This window comes from Acyrthosiphon pisum, chromosome X, assembly GCF_005508785.2.
Source record: "Acyrthosiphon pisum isolate AL4f chromosome X, pea_aphid_22Mar2018_4r6ur, whole genome shotgun sequence".
Lineage (NCBI taxonomy): Eukaryota > Metazoa > Arthropoda > Insecta > Hemiptera > Aphididae > Acyrthosiphon > Acyrthosiphon pisum.
In genome coordinates this window covers 114,568,237-114,585,066 of record NC_042493.1, presented here as the reverse complement: position 1 = coordinate 114,585,066, position 16,830 = coordinate 114,568,237, and the positions used below count along the sequence as shown (strand labels likewise).

General features: G+C 28.9%; 1 protein-coding gene across 1 annotated transcript in view; it reads right to left on the bottom strand.

The window, feature by feature from the left end:
• Positions 1-9,437: 9,437 nt before the first annotated feature.
• Positions 9,438-16,830, bottom strand: part of LOC100574883 (TATA-box-binding protein-like) — a 22,836-nt gene continuing 15,443 nt past the window's right edge. The window contains exons 5-10 of the mRNA XM_016803896.2: positions 14,545-14,999; positions 14,210-14,453; positions 14,033-14,136; positions 13,536-13,630; positions 12,192-12,322; positions 9,438-9,585 (exon numbers count right to left, since the gene is read on the bottom strand). Of these exons, the coding sequence (XP_016659385.1) occupies positions 12,246-12,322; positions 13,536-13,630; positions 14,033-14,136; positions 14,210-14,453; positions 14,545-14,999 (975 nt within the window). The 3' untranslated portion in view covers positions 9,438-9,585; positions 12,192-12,245. The remainder of the gene's footprint in view (positions 9,586-12,191; positions 12,323-13,535; positions 13,631-14,032; positions 14,137-14,209; positions 14,454-14,544; positions 15,000-16,830) is intronic.

The following is a 16,830-nucleotide window of genomic DNA, read 5'->3' as shown; positions in this document are numbered from 1 at the left end:
TTTATTAGTAAAATGCAGGAAAAACATCATTTAGCCAACACCGAAATGTCAATTTTGATAAATTTACCAAATATTAATATAATTAATGTGTTTTGTCTGGATTATATGCATCTCTGTTGCTTAGGCGTTACCAAAAAACTTTTAAAACTATGGCTGTTCTCAAAGTCTAAGGGCCCAAAAAATGTTCGAATAACTTCAACAAAATTGAACGAAATAAATTCAAACATTCTAAATATAAAATCTTGTATTACCTCTGATTTCCCAAGGAAACCTAGGAGTTTAGACGAGGTGTCTAATTTCAAGGCAACCGAGTTTCGGCAATTTGTTTTATATGTTGGGCCTATTGTGTTGAAAAACAATATTAACGATAAATGTTATTTTAATTTTCTTTGCTTACATGTTTGCATGATAATTTTACTATCTCCAAATTTAACTAAAATGCTTAATTTTTGTGATGCACTTATAAAATACTTTATAAATGAATTTTGTTTAATTTATGGCTCCGAACATGCATCACACAATATACATGCACTCCAACATCTTATCGATGATTACAATAATTTTGGTCCCTTGGACAACGCAAGTGCTTTCCCTTTTGAGAACCATATGACAACATTGAAAAAAACAATGAGAAAATCAGCTCAGCCACTACAGCAAGCTGTAAAAAGGTATGAGGAAAAATTTAAATTCCAAAAATGTACCAATAAAGTTAGCCCGGCCGACACTATATTAAAAAAACAACATACAGATGGACCCTTGTTACAAGATTTACACAACCCACAATATAAAATTTTAATTTTAAAAACTTTTCAAATAAATATTACCTCTTCGGATAATTATATTTCCACTAAACTAAAAAAAATTGTAAAAATTAAAAATATTTGTTATGATAAATCTGGAGGGATAGTAATTGTAGGTAAATCGTTTTCTAGTATAAAGCCTTATTATAACAAGCCCATTGATAGCACAAAAATTGGTATTTATGTAGTTGATGATCTTTCCACGGAATATGAATATTGGAGTATACAGGATATTGAATGTAAATATATGATTTTAAAAATCCAAGATCAAAAAATAGGTTTTCCAATCATACACACTTCGTCAAATAAATTTATATAAATATATACGCCTACTATAATAATACTTGCAACCTTAAAATAATTATATTTTATTTAAATAAGTATTTGTTATTGTTTTTATTCCACTTACACACATTATAATATATATTTGTATTCTGTACGACAGTACCTATATAATTTTTTGCCATTCGACCACTGTAATTGTAATTATTACATTATAATACTTAATTATTTTTATTTATAATTATTATATATATTGTAATATTTTGACTATCTTTTAATTTTCAGTATTGTAAGGTATTATAATAAATTGTACGATTTGTATTTTCGTTTTTTTTGTCTCACTTTTACAGTTTCTACTTTCTATTTGTGTCATGGTACAATTTAATATAATTCTAAACATTATATCATAAATTAATCTTTAATTAAAGAAGAGTGTTGTTTAATACAAATCTAGGATGTTAAAAATAAGTAGGTAACTACAGTTAGGTATTTAGATTTATTTAAATAAAAACTAAAATCCTATGCAACAAAAGATACCCCGCTATTACGTAAGTAGGTATCATAAACTTATATAGTGTTATATTATGTTATGAATCGGCAAAGTTAACGAAATTAAACAATATATTTGTCGACGGACGCGTGTAGGACAACGAAAACTATTTCTAATATAGTATTGACTATTGATATAAGATATTATGTTTTCGTGTTCATCTAATAAAATGCAGGGCTTTCCCAAGTCCATAATATAGGTACTGATAATTTATATACTGTAACCAATCGGGTAATAATAAATTGAACTATAATAACACTCAAAATAATACGGGGAACAACGATGTAGGTACATTATTATTGTGGCAATTAGATAATTCACCGATTTGTCAAAGCTATCTCCTTTTTCTTCAAAATACGGGTCTGAGACCTGAATGATAATACGATGGGCGTATAGGTATGTTATAATATTTTATTACCCATAATAATAACATAACAGCTATAGTGCCTAGTATAGGCTACGCATGTAGCTTTAGTACCTATACATAAAATAATAAATCTAGTGTAGAACTATTATATATAGAAACAATATAGTGAAAAACAACATACCTATTGAAACATGTCCACAACGGACACCTGTCTATAATAACGGACAATTATTTTGGTCCCGTGACTGTCCGTTATATACAGGTTTCACCGTATATAAAATATATAACAATTAATATGTATATTATATTATATATATATAGCTTCACTGAAAATAATGCGAATAAAGTTTTATTAAGTCTTAACTTGGTAACCTATAGTAAATATGTACGGATTAAGGCTTAATTAGCATTAGTTATGTTACTCTATTTAAATGTTATTCATTGTACGTTTATTCAGCATTGTATAGAAATTAACTTTTTAATACTTATAATTTAAACTAAATTAAGTGCTTGTACAGCATTTAAAATTTATTCTAATTTAAATGTTTAATAATTAACACTAAATCTAGTTTTATTAAAGCTTATTTTTCGAACCTTTAAAATTCAATTCAATCTCAACGTTTATCAAAGTTTTAACATTGGTAAATGCTATGTGGGAGATAGATTAAATGTTGAAAACATAATATTGAAGGTTTGATATAAAATATTTATTATAATAATTTAGTTTATACTTTAAATTAAATATTTACATATCCCTAATTAGTAATTACAGGTTTGTATATTTATATGCCACTAGCCTAATTGTTTGTAAAACCTTTATTATTTTCGAAATTATGAGTGTTCAATGAAATTGAAATTTAATTCAGAAACATTGACAGCTTTTTTCATAAGATGTAGAGGCTAATTCACACATCTCATTTTGTTGTTGTTTTTTATTTTTATCATCAAAAGACTTACAAGCAATACATGCAAAATCTTCTGAATCATTTATTCATCATGAAAAAGTGAATAATTTTCTGTTTTGATACTATTTGCAATAGAATCAAAAGATTTTTCAGCTAAATAATATGTTGCATGGGATAGATTTGGCTCAACACAGTTATTTAATATTCCTTCCAAGCTGGCTCCAGTTGTATTATTAATATGCTTATTATCCATTATTTATTGTTGTTCCTTGTTTCCGTCTTTAAACATATTTAAATTACTCAAGGAATGAAATTTATCTGTAAACAAAAATACTCATTAAATTTTGATTGATGATTATTTGTTACAAATATATTAAAGTTGTAATTAATACATCACATAATATTTTAATCTTGTCTTCTTGGAAACATATTAATATATTGTAGGTATGTCATTACATTGTAATAGCCTTTATTAATAATAAAAAAGTACAAACACGGGATGCTCACTATTTTAGGATAAATAACAAAAATATTTTGGTCACATTAAAAGAAAATAATATAATTTATAATTTGTAAAATAATAAAATATTTTACTTTCCATTGTAATAAGATATTTAAAAAAACCTAAAATAGGCATCCCCCCTTTATACCACATTAATCTGAACAAAAATGTACGTATTGACAAAAAATCAAGTTTTATAATTTTGATACAAAATAAAATTATGGCTTTGGAATAGACATACTTATAAGTAAAGCTAGGCAAGTTAACCTTTTTGAACTTGTTAAGTTTAAAGTTATAAGTTACTTTTCTCTTTTTATACCCACAAAATGGCTTTGGAAGGAATGTTATTAGTAGGGAAAGAAGAAGGTAGGTTAGCTATTGAAAGGGGGCGATTTAGACCAGTATGGTCGTCCTAAAATAGCTGTTGTAGCCGATGGTGTTTGGAGCAAACGCTCTTACAGAACAAATTATAATGCATTATCTGGTGTTGTAAGTATAATTTATAAAATGTGAATAAATAATAAAATAAATTAATAATTTTGGATTTCAAATAGGCTTGTATAATTGGAGCAGTTACTAAAAAAGTTATTTTTTTCGGCGTGAGAAATAAATTCTGTTGTGTGTAAAGGTAAACAACAGTTATTAAAATTATTTACATAAAATATACTAGTAAAAACTAATCATTACAGGTTTGATGTATGAAAAAATAAAAAGAGACGACGATTTTTGGAAAAATAATATGGAAAGTAAAATTAAAACGTTTTATATAGAAAATCTTTCATTTTATTTTTTTATCATAGTGTAACGAGCCTACAACTGCGCAACTACTTATGGAAGTATAGAAATAAATTACGAAAATGAATTGTATTACTTGTATTTATTAAGTCTTTAAAATATTATTATTTAATCAAAAAATGTCTAAGTCCAATAAATGTATAATATAACTGTGGGTCAGCGAGAAGTGACTATGTTTTTAAATAGACTGTTCTTCTTGGGCCTCGTTGTTCGTCTGATGGACGCTTGTCCAGCAGCTCTCCTCGATGGGTATCTGTCCCTGCCCCTTCTATTATTTCAGATGACCATACATGGTCATCTTGCGGTTTAGGCCTAGCGTGAGATCGTCGCACGCTGCACACGCCGGATGTCTAACATATATCTATTTGTGGTGTCATTTATTATAACAACACAAATCCTAGTTTGTATTATTTTAGAATTATTTATATACGTAGTCATATATCTAGTGCCAAACGCCGCTCATGGTCACGCGCTATTACACTACTATATACGTACTGTAGACGCGGTACCATTGATATTATTATTATTACTATTACGCGAACGCTCGCTCGCGTATTATATTTATATTTACGCGGCGCGTATACTATACGATTACGTACATTTATAATGTGATTGATAGCAAATTAGTAAGTAAATAGTTAAGATAGTCACAGATCGCTACAATAGCTTTCAACACAAATTAAAAGTTCACCTCAGAGTGGAAAGGGTAGGGTAGATTTCAGCACAAGAAAATACAAAAGTACCGGCCTACTTACTAATTTACCAAATATTCAATTTTAGCCAAATGTATTATTATTTACATTGATACAAAAATTTGGCAAAACCGTTTTTTAATTTTTTTTTTTTATTTATACCAGTCAAACGTTCCAAAATATATTAAAATTACCTATGTACAAAATTATTGTAGCGTGTAAATTAATTTATACGTAATATTCAACTTAAGCCAAAAGAATCTTAGTAAGATTGAAATAGTTATTATATTTGTATAAAAATTGTGTATTAATAATTTTAATCTAAACACTTTGTTTATCTCGAAAATAATCTACCATATTATTATATGGTTATAATATTGTAATTGATTTCAGTCAAAAAGCAAAAAGCAACAGCAAATGAATAAGCAGAAGTTATTTACGAAACTTTAATTGAATGGAATATACAAAATGAATTAATGTTCTGTCATTTGATACAACTGCAGTTAATAGTGGTCGATTGGGTAGTACTTGTGTATTGTTAGAAAGACTTTTAGGAAAAAAATTGTTTTATTTGCCATGCAGACATCATATTTATAAGATAATTTTACGAAGTGTTTTTGGGGAAAAATTAAATAAACCATCAGCGAAAGACATTCCTATTTTCACAAGATTCCAGCTCTCGTGGAATAAAATAAACAAGGACGATTTTTCCCCGGGTATTTCGAACAAGCAAATTAAACAAATTATTAACCACAAGAGTTGTTGGGTACAAATAGTACAACAGTATCAACGGCATTGCGTAACCTATCTAATCGCCAAACTGGTGATTGTGCGCTGTTCAGCGCCCCGCCACAAGCAGTGTCATGTGGTACGCCTACGACGACGTCGTTACGTACCTACTCGTCCAATAATATAGTGCTATAAAATATACAATATATCTCCGTCGAAACCGTGTTTTTTTTCTCCTTTTACGTGAAAAACCATATTACCTATAGTGACTGTCTATAGTCAACGGCTTGACAAATATTGGTAATAGTCTCGCCGTACAACGTACAACATATCCATACACCGGAGTACTCCCCCGTCCCCGAATGCCCACTAAACAGTCGATGGACATATTGAAGTGAAGTTGAGGGCTTGAGTTGAGGGCAACCAGTCTAGGATCACCGGCACAAGTCATCTGGGTCATGTGAGTAGGGAATATGTAAATTTGTTACTATCTACTCGATTATTATTATTATTTACCATTGTTATCATTATTATTTATTATATTACGTCATACTGTCAGTAGGCTATCATAGCGCCGAGCGTCGCTCAATATTTAATATTTATATGTATTATCTTGGTTTTTTTATTATTAATTGTGTGTTACGTCTTTTGCGTTGCAATCATTATATTTGTTTAACAGTATACTTTTTTTTTTTTTTTATTTATTTATTTGAAGAAATCTACAATCTATACATGCTTTTTGTACAATAAGTAGGTTTGATATATGATATGAGTAGTTAGATTAGGGAAAATACCCAGTGGTAACACCCTGTGTTCAGTATACTTAGAACTGTTCTTTTTCATTATTTTGAGCCTTATACATTTATATTTATTTAAAACATAACGAGGTCAACCTCCCTGCCTTTGCTTAGGGCTTGGTCCGTTACATTTGGTCCTTCGAAAAAAGAAAAAAGAGAAAGCACATAGTTATATTATTTCTGTTACCAATATTAGTATTATAATAACCATTACCATTAAACGTCAGGTACAATCCCGCGGACTATCGTAATTACCGTGGTGATAATATTATTGCCAATTATAGAACCATTAATATTGGTGGTCTGACATCATGCGTATCAATTGAGATTGTATTATTAATAATCAATCTTTTCACGGTCAACGACCTGGGTACTAATTGAGTGTCATAATATTATTACTATTACGGACGGGTACATTGACGTAATAATAATAAAAATCCGTGTTATTATAATAAACACGTAAGCACGTAATTTTGTTCGGTTGTTATTTGCTTCCAATATTTAAATACTATCAGTATACCACAATGAAGCCCGAATTGGACTCCGAGTGTATAGAACGTTTTGTAAACGCTGTATATAACAACGGGGTGATATTATGACACAAATGAAGACTTTGTACGAGCTCGCGCTTACTATGGAAGCAAATCCCGACGTAGCTTCTATATTTTGTGCGCGTAAACGACAAATAGAAATACTTGTTATAGAATTCAACGTCGAACATAACAGTGTTTTGGACAATCTCCTTTTACTGTCACGCGAGGACGAATTTACTGATTCTCATTTATCGTTAAAAACAACGTTTATGGAACAGTACTATTATATTATAGCGTTAGCTACGAGGTTGCAATTAGATCCGCGCCCCCCAGCCATGGAAGCACCGGCAAGCAACGTTAAGCATCTTACATTACCGAAAATTAAATTGCCAATTTTTGACGGTGACCTTCTAAAATGGCGTACATATCGGGACATATTTGCATCGTTAGTTCATAACAATCAAAGTGTGTCAAAAATCGAAAAGTTCCACCATTTACTATCGTCCATGACAGGCACTGTCGGTAGTGTGGTGCGTTCGCTGTCGTTAACGGAAGACAATTATGATATTGTGTGGGAAAATTTGCAAACTATGTACGACAATAAGCGCGTACTTATGACCGCACACTTAGATGCAATTTTTCATTTTGCACCATTAGCCAAAGAGTCGTTATCAAATTTGAAGTCATTCCTGGCTACCTTTCAAGAAAACATCGCGGCGATAAAGGCACTTGAAGTCGAAGATCTGGAGGGATTTTTACTATTCTACATCGCTTCTAGAGCATTAGATACATGCACCCGACGACTGTTTGAGTCCGAATGCCATCACGTCGAGACACCAACACTCAACATATTGTTAGAATTCATTCAAATCAGAATATTAGCGCCCATCCCATAAAACCGTCACTATTTAAGGGTGGAAACTCGAAGTCATTGTTATTCGCTTCTTCCACTACGGGAACAAAATTGTGTAAACTTTGTCAAGACAATCACTTACTACATCAATGTTCGAAGTTTTCTCAGTACAGTGTTCGAAAAAGGTTTGACTTCGCCAAAAGTAAGTAGCTGTGTATGAATTGTCTCAGTCCCACGCATAAAACCTCTGAATGCTCGTCCATACACACATGTCGTGGGTGCTCTGGAAAACACCATTCACTACTTCGACTCGTACAAAATGGCAACCTCTCGTTTTTATAATTTGGAGCAAAAATTACAGCGAGATCCAGACTTGTATGCTCTGTATCGCGACTTTATGAAAGAGTATGCAGCTTTGGGCCATATGGTAATTTCTAAGCAACCAGGTAAATACTATATTCCTCAACATACAGTGGTAAAGCGTAACGGTACAAACATTAAATTTCGCGTAATGTTCGACGCATCTGCAGCATCCACTTCAAAATGTTCACTCAACGACCTGTTATACACTGGTCCTAAACTCTAACTTAATATATTAAATATACTATTACAAGACAATACCATAATTTAATATATTGATTTTGTAATTTTTAGTCTTAATATATCTTGTTTTTATTTTACAAATTTACAACTGTACAGTACTACAGCCGTGTCTAGCTGGAAAGTCGAATGCAACCCATATATTATACAGAAAATGCACTATTTAGGACATTACGGAGTTCCAGTGACGTAATAATAACAGTCTATTAATAATCTTATAGTTGATTTTTTTCTTACTGTATTTACAAAAATAAAAAAAAAAAGTAAATACTAAAACGATTGACGATTCAGTGTCTATATATGTACACTTGAATCCTTTAATAAAAGAAAAAAAATACCAAGGGGGATTGATCCTCCAAATCCCCCCCCCCCCGTAAATACGCCACTGTATACCTAAGTAATTATTTTAAAACATTATAATAGGCAATTTAATTTTTATAATTTTGTACATAGATAATTTCAATGTATTTTGAATCGTTTGACTGACATAAATAAAAAACAATAAAAAACGGTTATCTAGATTTATTGAGCTTTACTTATTTTTTGCATAAAATTGCAACAATACCGGTAATAAATTATATAAAAATGTCAGAAGTGACATTTTTAAAATCATCATATAACTTACTACATTAAATAATTAATATTTAATATTCTTTGGTTGAAAAAAAATGTATAGCCCAATGTTTAGTAATTTTCATAAAAAATTACAAAACAACTAAACTTCAAGTTCTCAGGCGCGTGTCTTAAAATTGAACGAATGATTTCAAATTTTGAAGTTAATATTAAATTGGGTATTTACAAAAAATAGGTGGTTGTCACAAAAAAAATTTAAAGATTAATTTTTAAGGGCCACCCTAAGTAGGTACCTATCTACAATAATTTATTATATAATTTTATGATTTAAAAAAGTATTATTATATATTGAAAAAATAACTCTTATATACCTATTGTTCTGTTTTTATTTAATCTAAAAACTACAAAATATAAAACCTTGAACACACTTACATTTTTAAAGATATTTGTCACTGATAGCGTATTAATAATCTTTATTTAAATTTGTATGTAAATTTTTTTTTCGCATAGTTTTATTTCAATTTTAATTTGTTGCAGGTCTTCCAACATCTTCACAGGAATGCATTTTGTGGATCCGTTTATAAAATTGTCCATACTAGCTCCCGTTCTGCAATTAATAAACAAAAGATAAGTGATAACATTAATAGTCTTATAATATTATTTTAATTATGATAAATTATATTATATTATACTTTTTATTTTAAATTTTATACGATAATTACATACAAAATGTATGTACAATGTACCTATACAAATTAAATAAACAGAAGTAAATAGTTAAATTTCATACTTGAATTTTTATATTATTAAATAGTAATCCTTTAAAAATGATGCGGGCTGTAGGAAATCTTCTTCTTTCAGATAAAAAAATAGCCATAAAAATCTGAAAATTCTACAAAGCTTGAGACTTATTCCCGTGAAGTCATTTTTTCCGATATAATACACCCTATCAACCGCCCCTACATATATATCGAGTAGTAGATTAGTAGAAAAGTCTCATAATTGAGGTGGCAACTAAAATATAAAATTGCGTATTGAAATTGTATAGAATTGTGGAACATTTGAAAAACTGGCACCGGGACCCTTAAAGGTTTGGAAACATAGATAACCAATTGAAGGATGGAAATGCAAAAGGTGGTATTGCCAAAAACCAAAATGTTCACAAATCAAGGAAAACTGTAACACATTTTCTGACGACTATAAACATCCAGAATAAGTTTATTCAAAATAATTTATATGTAAAAAATAAAAAATAAACGATTGACCGTTTCAAAATAAATCTACCTAAATTGTAAACATTGTTTTTAAAGCTTTAAAAATTTTGTGTCAGACCAAAACGTGGTTTTGAAAAGGTAATGGCAATATCACGTTTTAAAGTTGTTCCTATTTCTGTTGATACAAAACGCATTATTTCCTGCAATACCACGTTTTGAAGAAAAATGCAATATTGGCAATACCACGTTTTGCAATGATATCAAGTATGCTCCAATACTAATAACATTGGCAATAATACGTTTTGACTTGAACATGATTGAATATGTAATACCACGTTTTGCATTGACATTAAATATGGCAATATCACGTTATGCATTGAACATCAGTTTTAAAATCGATTTTATTCACAAAATTAATCGATATAATTTAATTCTGACTGCAAAATTTAATTCCTCACATTTTTTTCCATAAGAATCGATGTTTAACTCGATTTTCGAAATTTTGGCAATACTACGTATTGCATTTGCACCCTTCAATTGTAATATCAATGTTTGGAAGCCGGCTAGTAGGTAGGTTGTATCAGTTATCACAGAATAATACATATATGGTCAATTGCAATATGGCCATATGATACAGTCTGATATGAAGTTAGATACGTGTATCCTTGTATCCTTGTTGATTACGAGAATAATGAAAACGAAAAAATAAAAAATAGTTTTTATTTGAATTGTGAATGCAACCCTCGGCCCACCGGAGGGGGGATCTATTACCCATATCCCCCCACCCCGTAGATCCACCATTGAAGTAATTGATGCAATGCAGTCATCAAGAAAATTAAATCTTGTATACATATCCCCCCCCCCCCATGAGAAAATCCTAGATCCGCCACTGCATTCGATCGTTTGTGTTTGTGCACCCGTTGTAAGATCAACAAAAAACTCTGAATGATCGACAGTTTCATGATGATAACCTATATCTTTTAAGGTACTATATACTCGCCATTGATCTGATTAAATAATTGATCCAGTTTTCATAATGGCTATTAAACTATAATTTTGTACAACTGTTATAATATGTTATTTATCGTAACGACTCAAATGTACTTTCCCGCAGTAAAATAAAATAAAAATAATTACAATAGGTAGCATACAACACGCATACACTTTTTTGGTAGATACCATTTTATGGTAGGTAGCATAATATGTGGGTACTTGTCTAATATTATTAGACAAGTACCCACAACTCACATTAAAAATAATAATATATAACCTATTTTTCAACAATAATATTAAGAAATTAAATTTATTTTTACACTATGAACTTCTTATAAATAAAAAATATTGTTAGAATAATCATAAATTATAATAATATATTATATAGGTATAATATACTTATTATATTTTGGCAACAAGTTAAACGTTTGAGAAAAATCTTTTGTTGTAAATAAATATATTGTAACTTGCAGGCTTGACTGTATTATTAACACATTTAATAAAGATAATATTATAAAATATGATAAAATTTAAAAAAAACTGTCACATACCTACCTACTAGATTTTTTTAATTTTTAAAGGCACATAGGAGAATTTTAGGTTATATTTTGCTATAGTATAATATACATAATGTATTTATTATTCTGGAATATAAACTTTAGTGAAGGTTATTAATTTATTAATTCCTTTTTCACTTATGTCGTGTTCTTGCAATGCATAATATATATAGTAACAAGTAACTTATTGCCATTTATTTATCAAGGAAAACGATAATTTTTAAAATGAAATTCGATGAATTTAGTTCTCACGTAACTTCTTGCTAAGATTCTAACACAAATATAAACTTTGTACCTAATAAATTGTATAGGCACATGATTTTATTTAAAATAAATGGGTGGTATTTAATACCAGGAAACAGTATTGGTTATAATTTTGTTTAAAAATATAAAATTGTTTATAAACATTGGCATAAATATGGCATTTAAGACTTAGGTATAATAAATACCTGAATGTGCATATTTCAATAATTAAAAGGCTAACTTAAATTTGATATTTTGTTTCAAGTTTTTTTGAAATTGTTTAATACATCTTGCATCAAAAAGACAGATTCTTTGATATCTGATTTTGTTTTAAGACCTGAAACAAATATTATTAATTATTCAACAATATTATAGTAAGATATTACAAAATAATATCTCATCACTTAAATAGGTTATTTATTTTTACAATATTAACTTTTTTTTTATTAATTTAAGGTAAAAAAGTTGTAAAATATTATATTGTCTTTATTTGTTCATCTTTGTGTTTTTTGGTGACACTTCTACCAAATATTCATTTTTAAATGGCTACTTATAACTATATTTTCATACATTTAAGAAAAAAATATGGTTTTATTAATAATAATTTGACATTTCAATGAGTAAAGTAGGGCACCACAAATTGTTTTTAGGCGTCTCTCATCATTTCACTATTTTTATCTATAACGAAAACTCTTATACACATAACTATTTATCCAGTATTAAATAATTATTATTTATACAAAAAAATGTTTAGAAAATTATTTTGGTTAAAATTATGAAATTAAAAATATATGCAAGCAATTGAAACTTAAAAGTTGATAGCAGTCTTATGAAAAAACATTAGTATATAAAAATATGGTCAATATAAAATGGTAGAGTTACATTTATCAAAAATTACCCCAAAAAAATATCAAATGACGACCCAAATTTTTACTTTCTAAAATTTAAATTTTGTAAAAATGGAAATAAGAACTTATAATTAGGACTTGGATTGTATAGTATTGTTAATTATTATAAAATTCAGATAAAGCTATACATTTGTTTTATGCGTCAAAGATTTCAAATACAAAATCAAATATTACATTTTTTTATTAATTTAGATTTAAATAATTTATGTTGTTTTTCAGTTTTGGTGCTAATTTTGGTAGTTTGTATTTAAATATGATTTTTTAACGTTTTCTCTTAAATCTAAAATTGAATACCTATAGCAAAGAAATAATAAGTTAATATATAATAATCAGCTTAAAAAGAAAAAGAAAAGTTTTTAACAATTTAAATAAAAAATGTTATATACCCAATGGTAATTAACCAATAAATAATATAAAACAAACTCTTTTGTTGCTATTTTCTATATATTTAAGGCATATTATTTAGGTCACTTTTTAGTGCCATAAAGTCTGAACCTGCTCAAACATTACCTTTAAGAACCTTAAGCTAATGTTAATATTGGGTTATTATAAATTCCTTTTCATACTATGTAAACCAATTTTTTCCTAATCTATAATAACATAAAGATAAACAGTTATTTGAATTTTTCAAAGAAATATTACCTGTTAAAACTACTTTTCCATTTACAAAAATTAAAAACACTGCTCGAGGTTTGACCATTCGATAAATTAACGCAGGAAATACTTCAGGCTCAAAGCTAAACACATAAATATATTATTTTATATTATTTTATTACGTCTTGTTTAAATTGAATATGTAATTAAATAAGATTACATTTCTATATGGGATATTCAAGGAATATTTTTTTCATAAATAATATTTATTCATAAAATTGAAATTTAACATTGCTAATAAATTATAAAATATTATAAGTTATAATATTTTAAATTTTATTCAGAAGATTATGAAAAATAGTAATCATAAATGAACTACCTATATTAGAACTTAATTATTCAAACAATTTTTAATTTGTAATTTTCCTTTAATACATATTAATAGAAGTAAAATACTATACATGAAATTTTGAAATTTTATATTAAGTAAGGTTTACACAAAATTTAAATTTAAAGAAAATATTTATAAAAAAAAATATAAGTACCTGGTAAATTGTAAGTGAGCAGTATATAATTCTTCCAACATTATTGGGAAACCAACACTCCATGTGCATACAATGTTATGCACTGTATAATCAAAAAAATTTACCTAAATAATTAATGTAATTAATATAATATTGATGGAGTATAACAATATAAGATGTACATAATATAAAACTAACATTGTGTCCAAGTCGTTCTAAAATTTTTGCTACTTTTCGACATCCTAAATTTCCAGTTCGGTCATCCTTAGCTCCTTGCATGATAATTTTACCTGATGAAAATAATAGGCTGGTAACTTTAGGCGTATGAAGACGCATAATTAGTCCATTAAATCGCAGTGGATTATATTCCGAGTTATTAGTCCACATGACAATTTTTACCAAGTCCAAAGGACATCCCATATTTGCACCACATACAATGTTTCTGCAATAATAAAAAAGTATAATTTAATACAACTTTGAATAGTAAATAATTTAGTCTAAATGTTCAATTAAATTCATAAAATACAACTCACTGAACTTCAATAGGTTTACTAATTTTGTTACACTGAATTAATCGAGGTATAAGCATAGTAATAGTTTTATGAGGATTTGCATTACTACTATCTTCATTGCTTGTTTTTTGTTTTTTTTTTATTGGTTCAAAATTATCATCATTAAGTCCATCAAAAATATGTTTGTTTTCAGACTCGTCTATAACTTCTGGTGTTAAATCTACCTCTTCAGTATCTTTTAATTTTTTAGCAGGTGTTAAATCTGGATCAATCTCATTATACACTGGACCTAGTACTTCCTCTTGCACACTACCTAATGCTTCTTCATCGCCAGCAATTTGATCTCCGTATTCTTCATACTCATAGTCTTTGTCGTAGAGAGTTTTACTGAGTATAGTATGTAAGCTTTGTTCATCACTCTGATCAGAATCATAAAATTCTTCATCATCACTTAAATCCATTGTTACAGTTATATTCTGAAAGTAACAAAAAATAGTAAGCAAACAAAGACTGTGTCTAAATACCGGGTGTCCGTGAGTGATAAGAGAAAATGGTAAGAGTGGTTATACGACGGTTACTCTGTGGTTACCAACTTTTATAATAGTATATAAAAAAAATAGTGAGAGGGTAGATTTCACCCCTTTTTGGGGGGTGGATAGATACACACAGGGGTTAGGTGTCAGGACTTTTAGTATATTAATTGGGAAGGTACATTTTAAGTGTGTACTAAAATTCAGTAGGGGGCGAATTTTTTCCGATCTTTGTCGCTTTTTGATATAATTTTACTGGACTATTATCTAGTATCGAAAATAAGTAATTACTATAGCGCACCGCCACAAATATCAAACAATTTATAGACTACGGTAATGTATATAAAAATTAATAAAAATCGGAATCTTATGTAAAATTATCAGGTCTTCAATTTTTTGAATAGGTCAATTTGACGTATTCGTACGTTTAAACTTAAACAACAAAAAAAAAATGTAAAAAAATTTTTTTTCAAAAAATTACATAGTTCTAACATATTTCCAACATATTTCTTGACAATTTTACAGCCTTTAATTTTTGTTTTATACTTTTTAGCCGTAAATCCAAAATTAAACAAGTTATAGTGTAAAATTGAAAAAAGGGTACGCACCCCCTTTTTAAGGGATGGGGAGCTTTGATGTACAAGGGGTATGTATGGGGACTTTTGATATGTCAATCAGTAAGCCATGGGCTGTTTGTGTACCAAAATTCAGCTTTTTCCTAATTCGACTGGATTACTAAAGCAGGATTACTTTCAGTCGCGGGCGAGGGCCGCATTTCGCACAAGACTAAAATTTCCTTTCCGCACGAGCCACACATATTATTTTTTGTCACACCTCTGCATTCATCGATCACGGCAAAGGGAATGCAGGGATCTACTAGACTATAATTATACAATATTTCATGAAAGAAACGAGTTGGTTTTATTTATTTTAAGCGTCACGCATGGAGGTTATAATATGATTATAAGATGTAACCATAAATTTATGTTTTTTAAAGACCTACGACCGTGGTATAGATTTCAGTGTCTGTTTGTGCGGGGTATACGAGCGTGAAATGTGCACGCAGCACTTTTGGGGATTTCCACTTTAACGCCCGGCTCTTTTGGGGATTTCTACTTTACCACCCGGCACTATTAGGGATTCCAACTTTACCACCCACTGGACGGAAAAAGGATGCTTTCCAACACTTCAACCGCTATCGAAAACCAAACCTTCGATGCAGGCGTGACAAAAAAATCCAAAACATTACAATTTTACATTACATTTTTTGGCGTAACTCTTAAAAAAATTAACGCATATAAAATGAAATGTTCACTGGTTGTTTATATTAGCATTTTCTATACACAATAAAATTCTCAAAATATTTTAATTCGTTTTGAACTGTTTTCGGACATTTTCAGTTTTTAGTCTTTTTAGTTTTAGATTCTGAGTGGAACGATGAATGTATTGATTTTACAATGATGTGTGTTTTTTTATTTTTTTTATTTATTTTTTATTTTTGTCACGGTTTGGGGCAGTAAAACTGCTTCGATTTTCTTCAACAGTACCTTGTTTGATGGGAAAGTGAATCTAGTTGGTGCATTCGGGAGGTCAAAGTTTGAAATTTCCAATAGTTTTTAAAAGCGCCGTGAAAAACAAAAGAAAAATTATCGAAAAACGGGAATTTTTACGCTAAATCGATTTTTCACAAAATTGAATTTGGGTTTTGGTGTAACTTTTAAAAAATTACCGTAGATACATGACATTTTGACTGATGTTTATATTAGCATTTTCTATA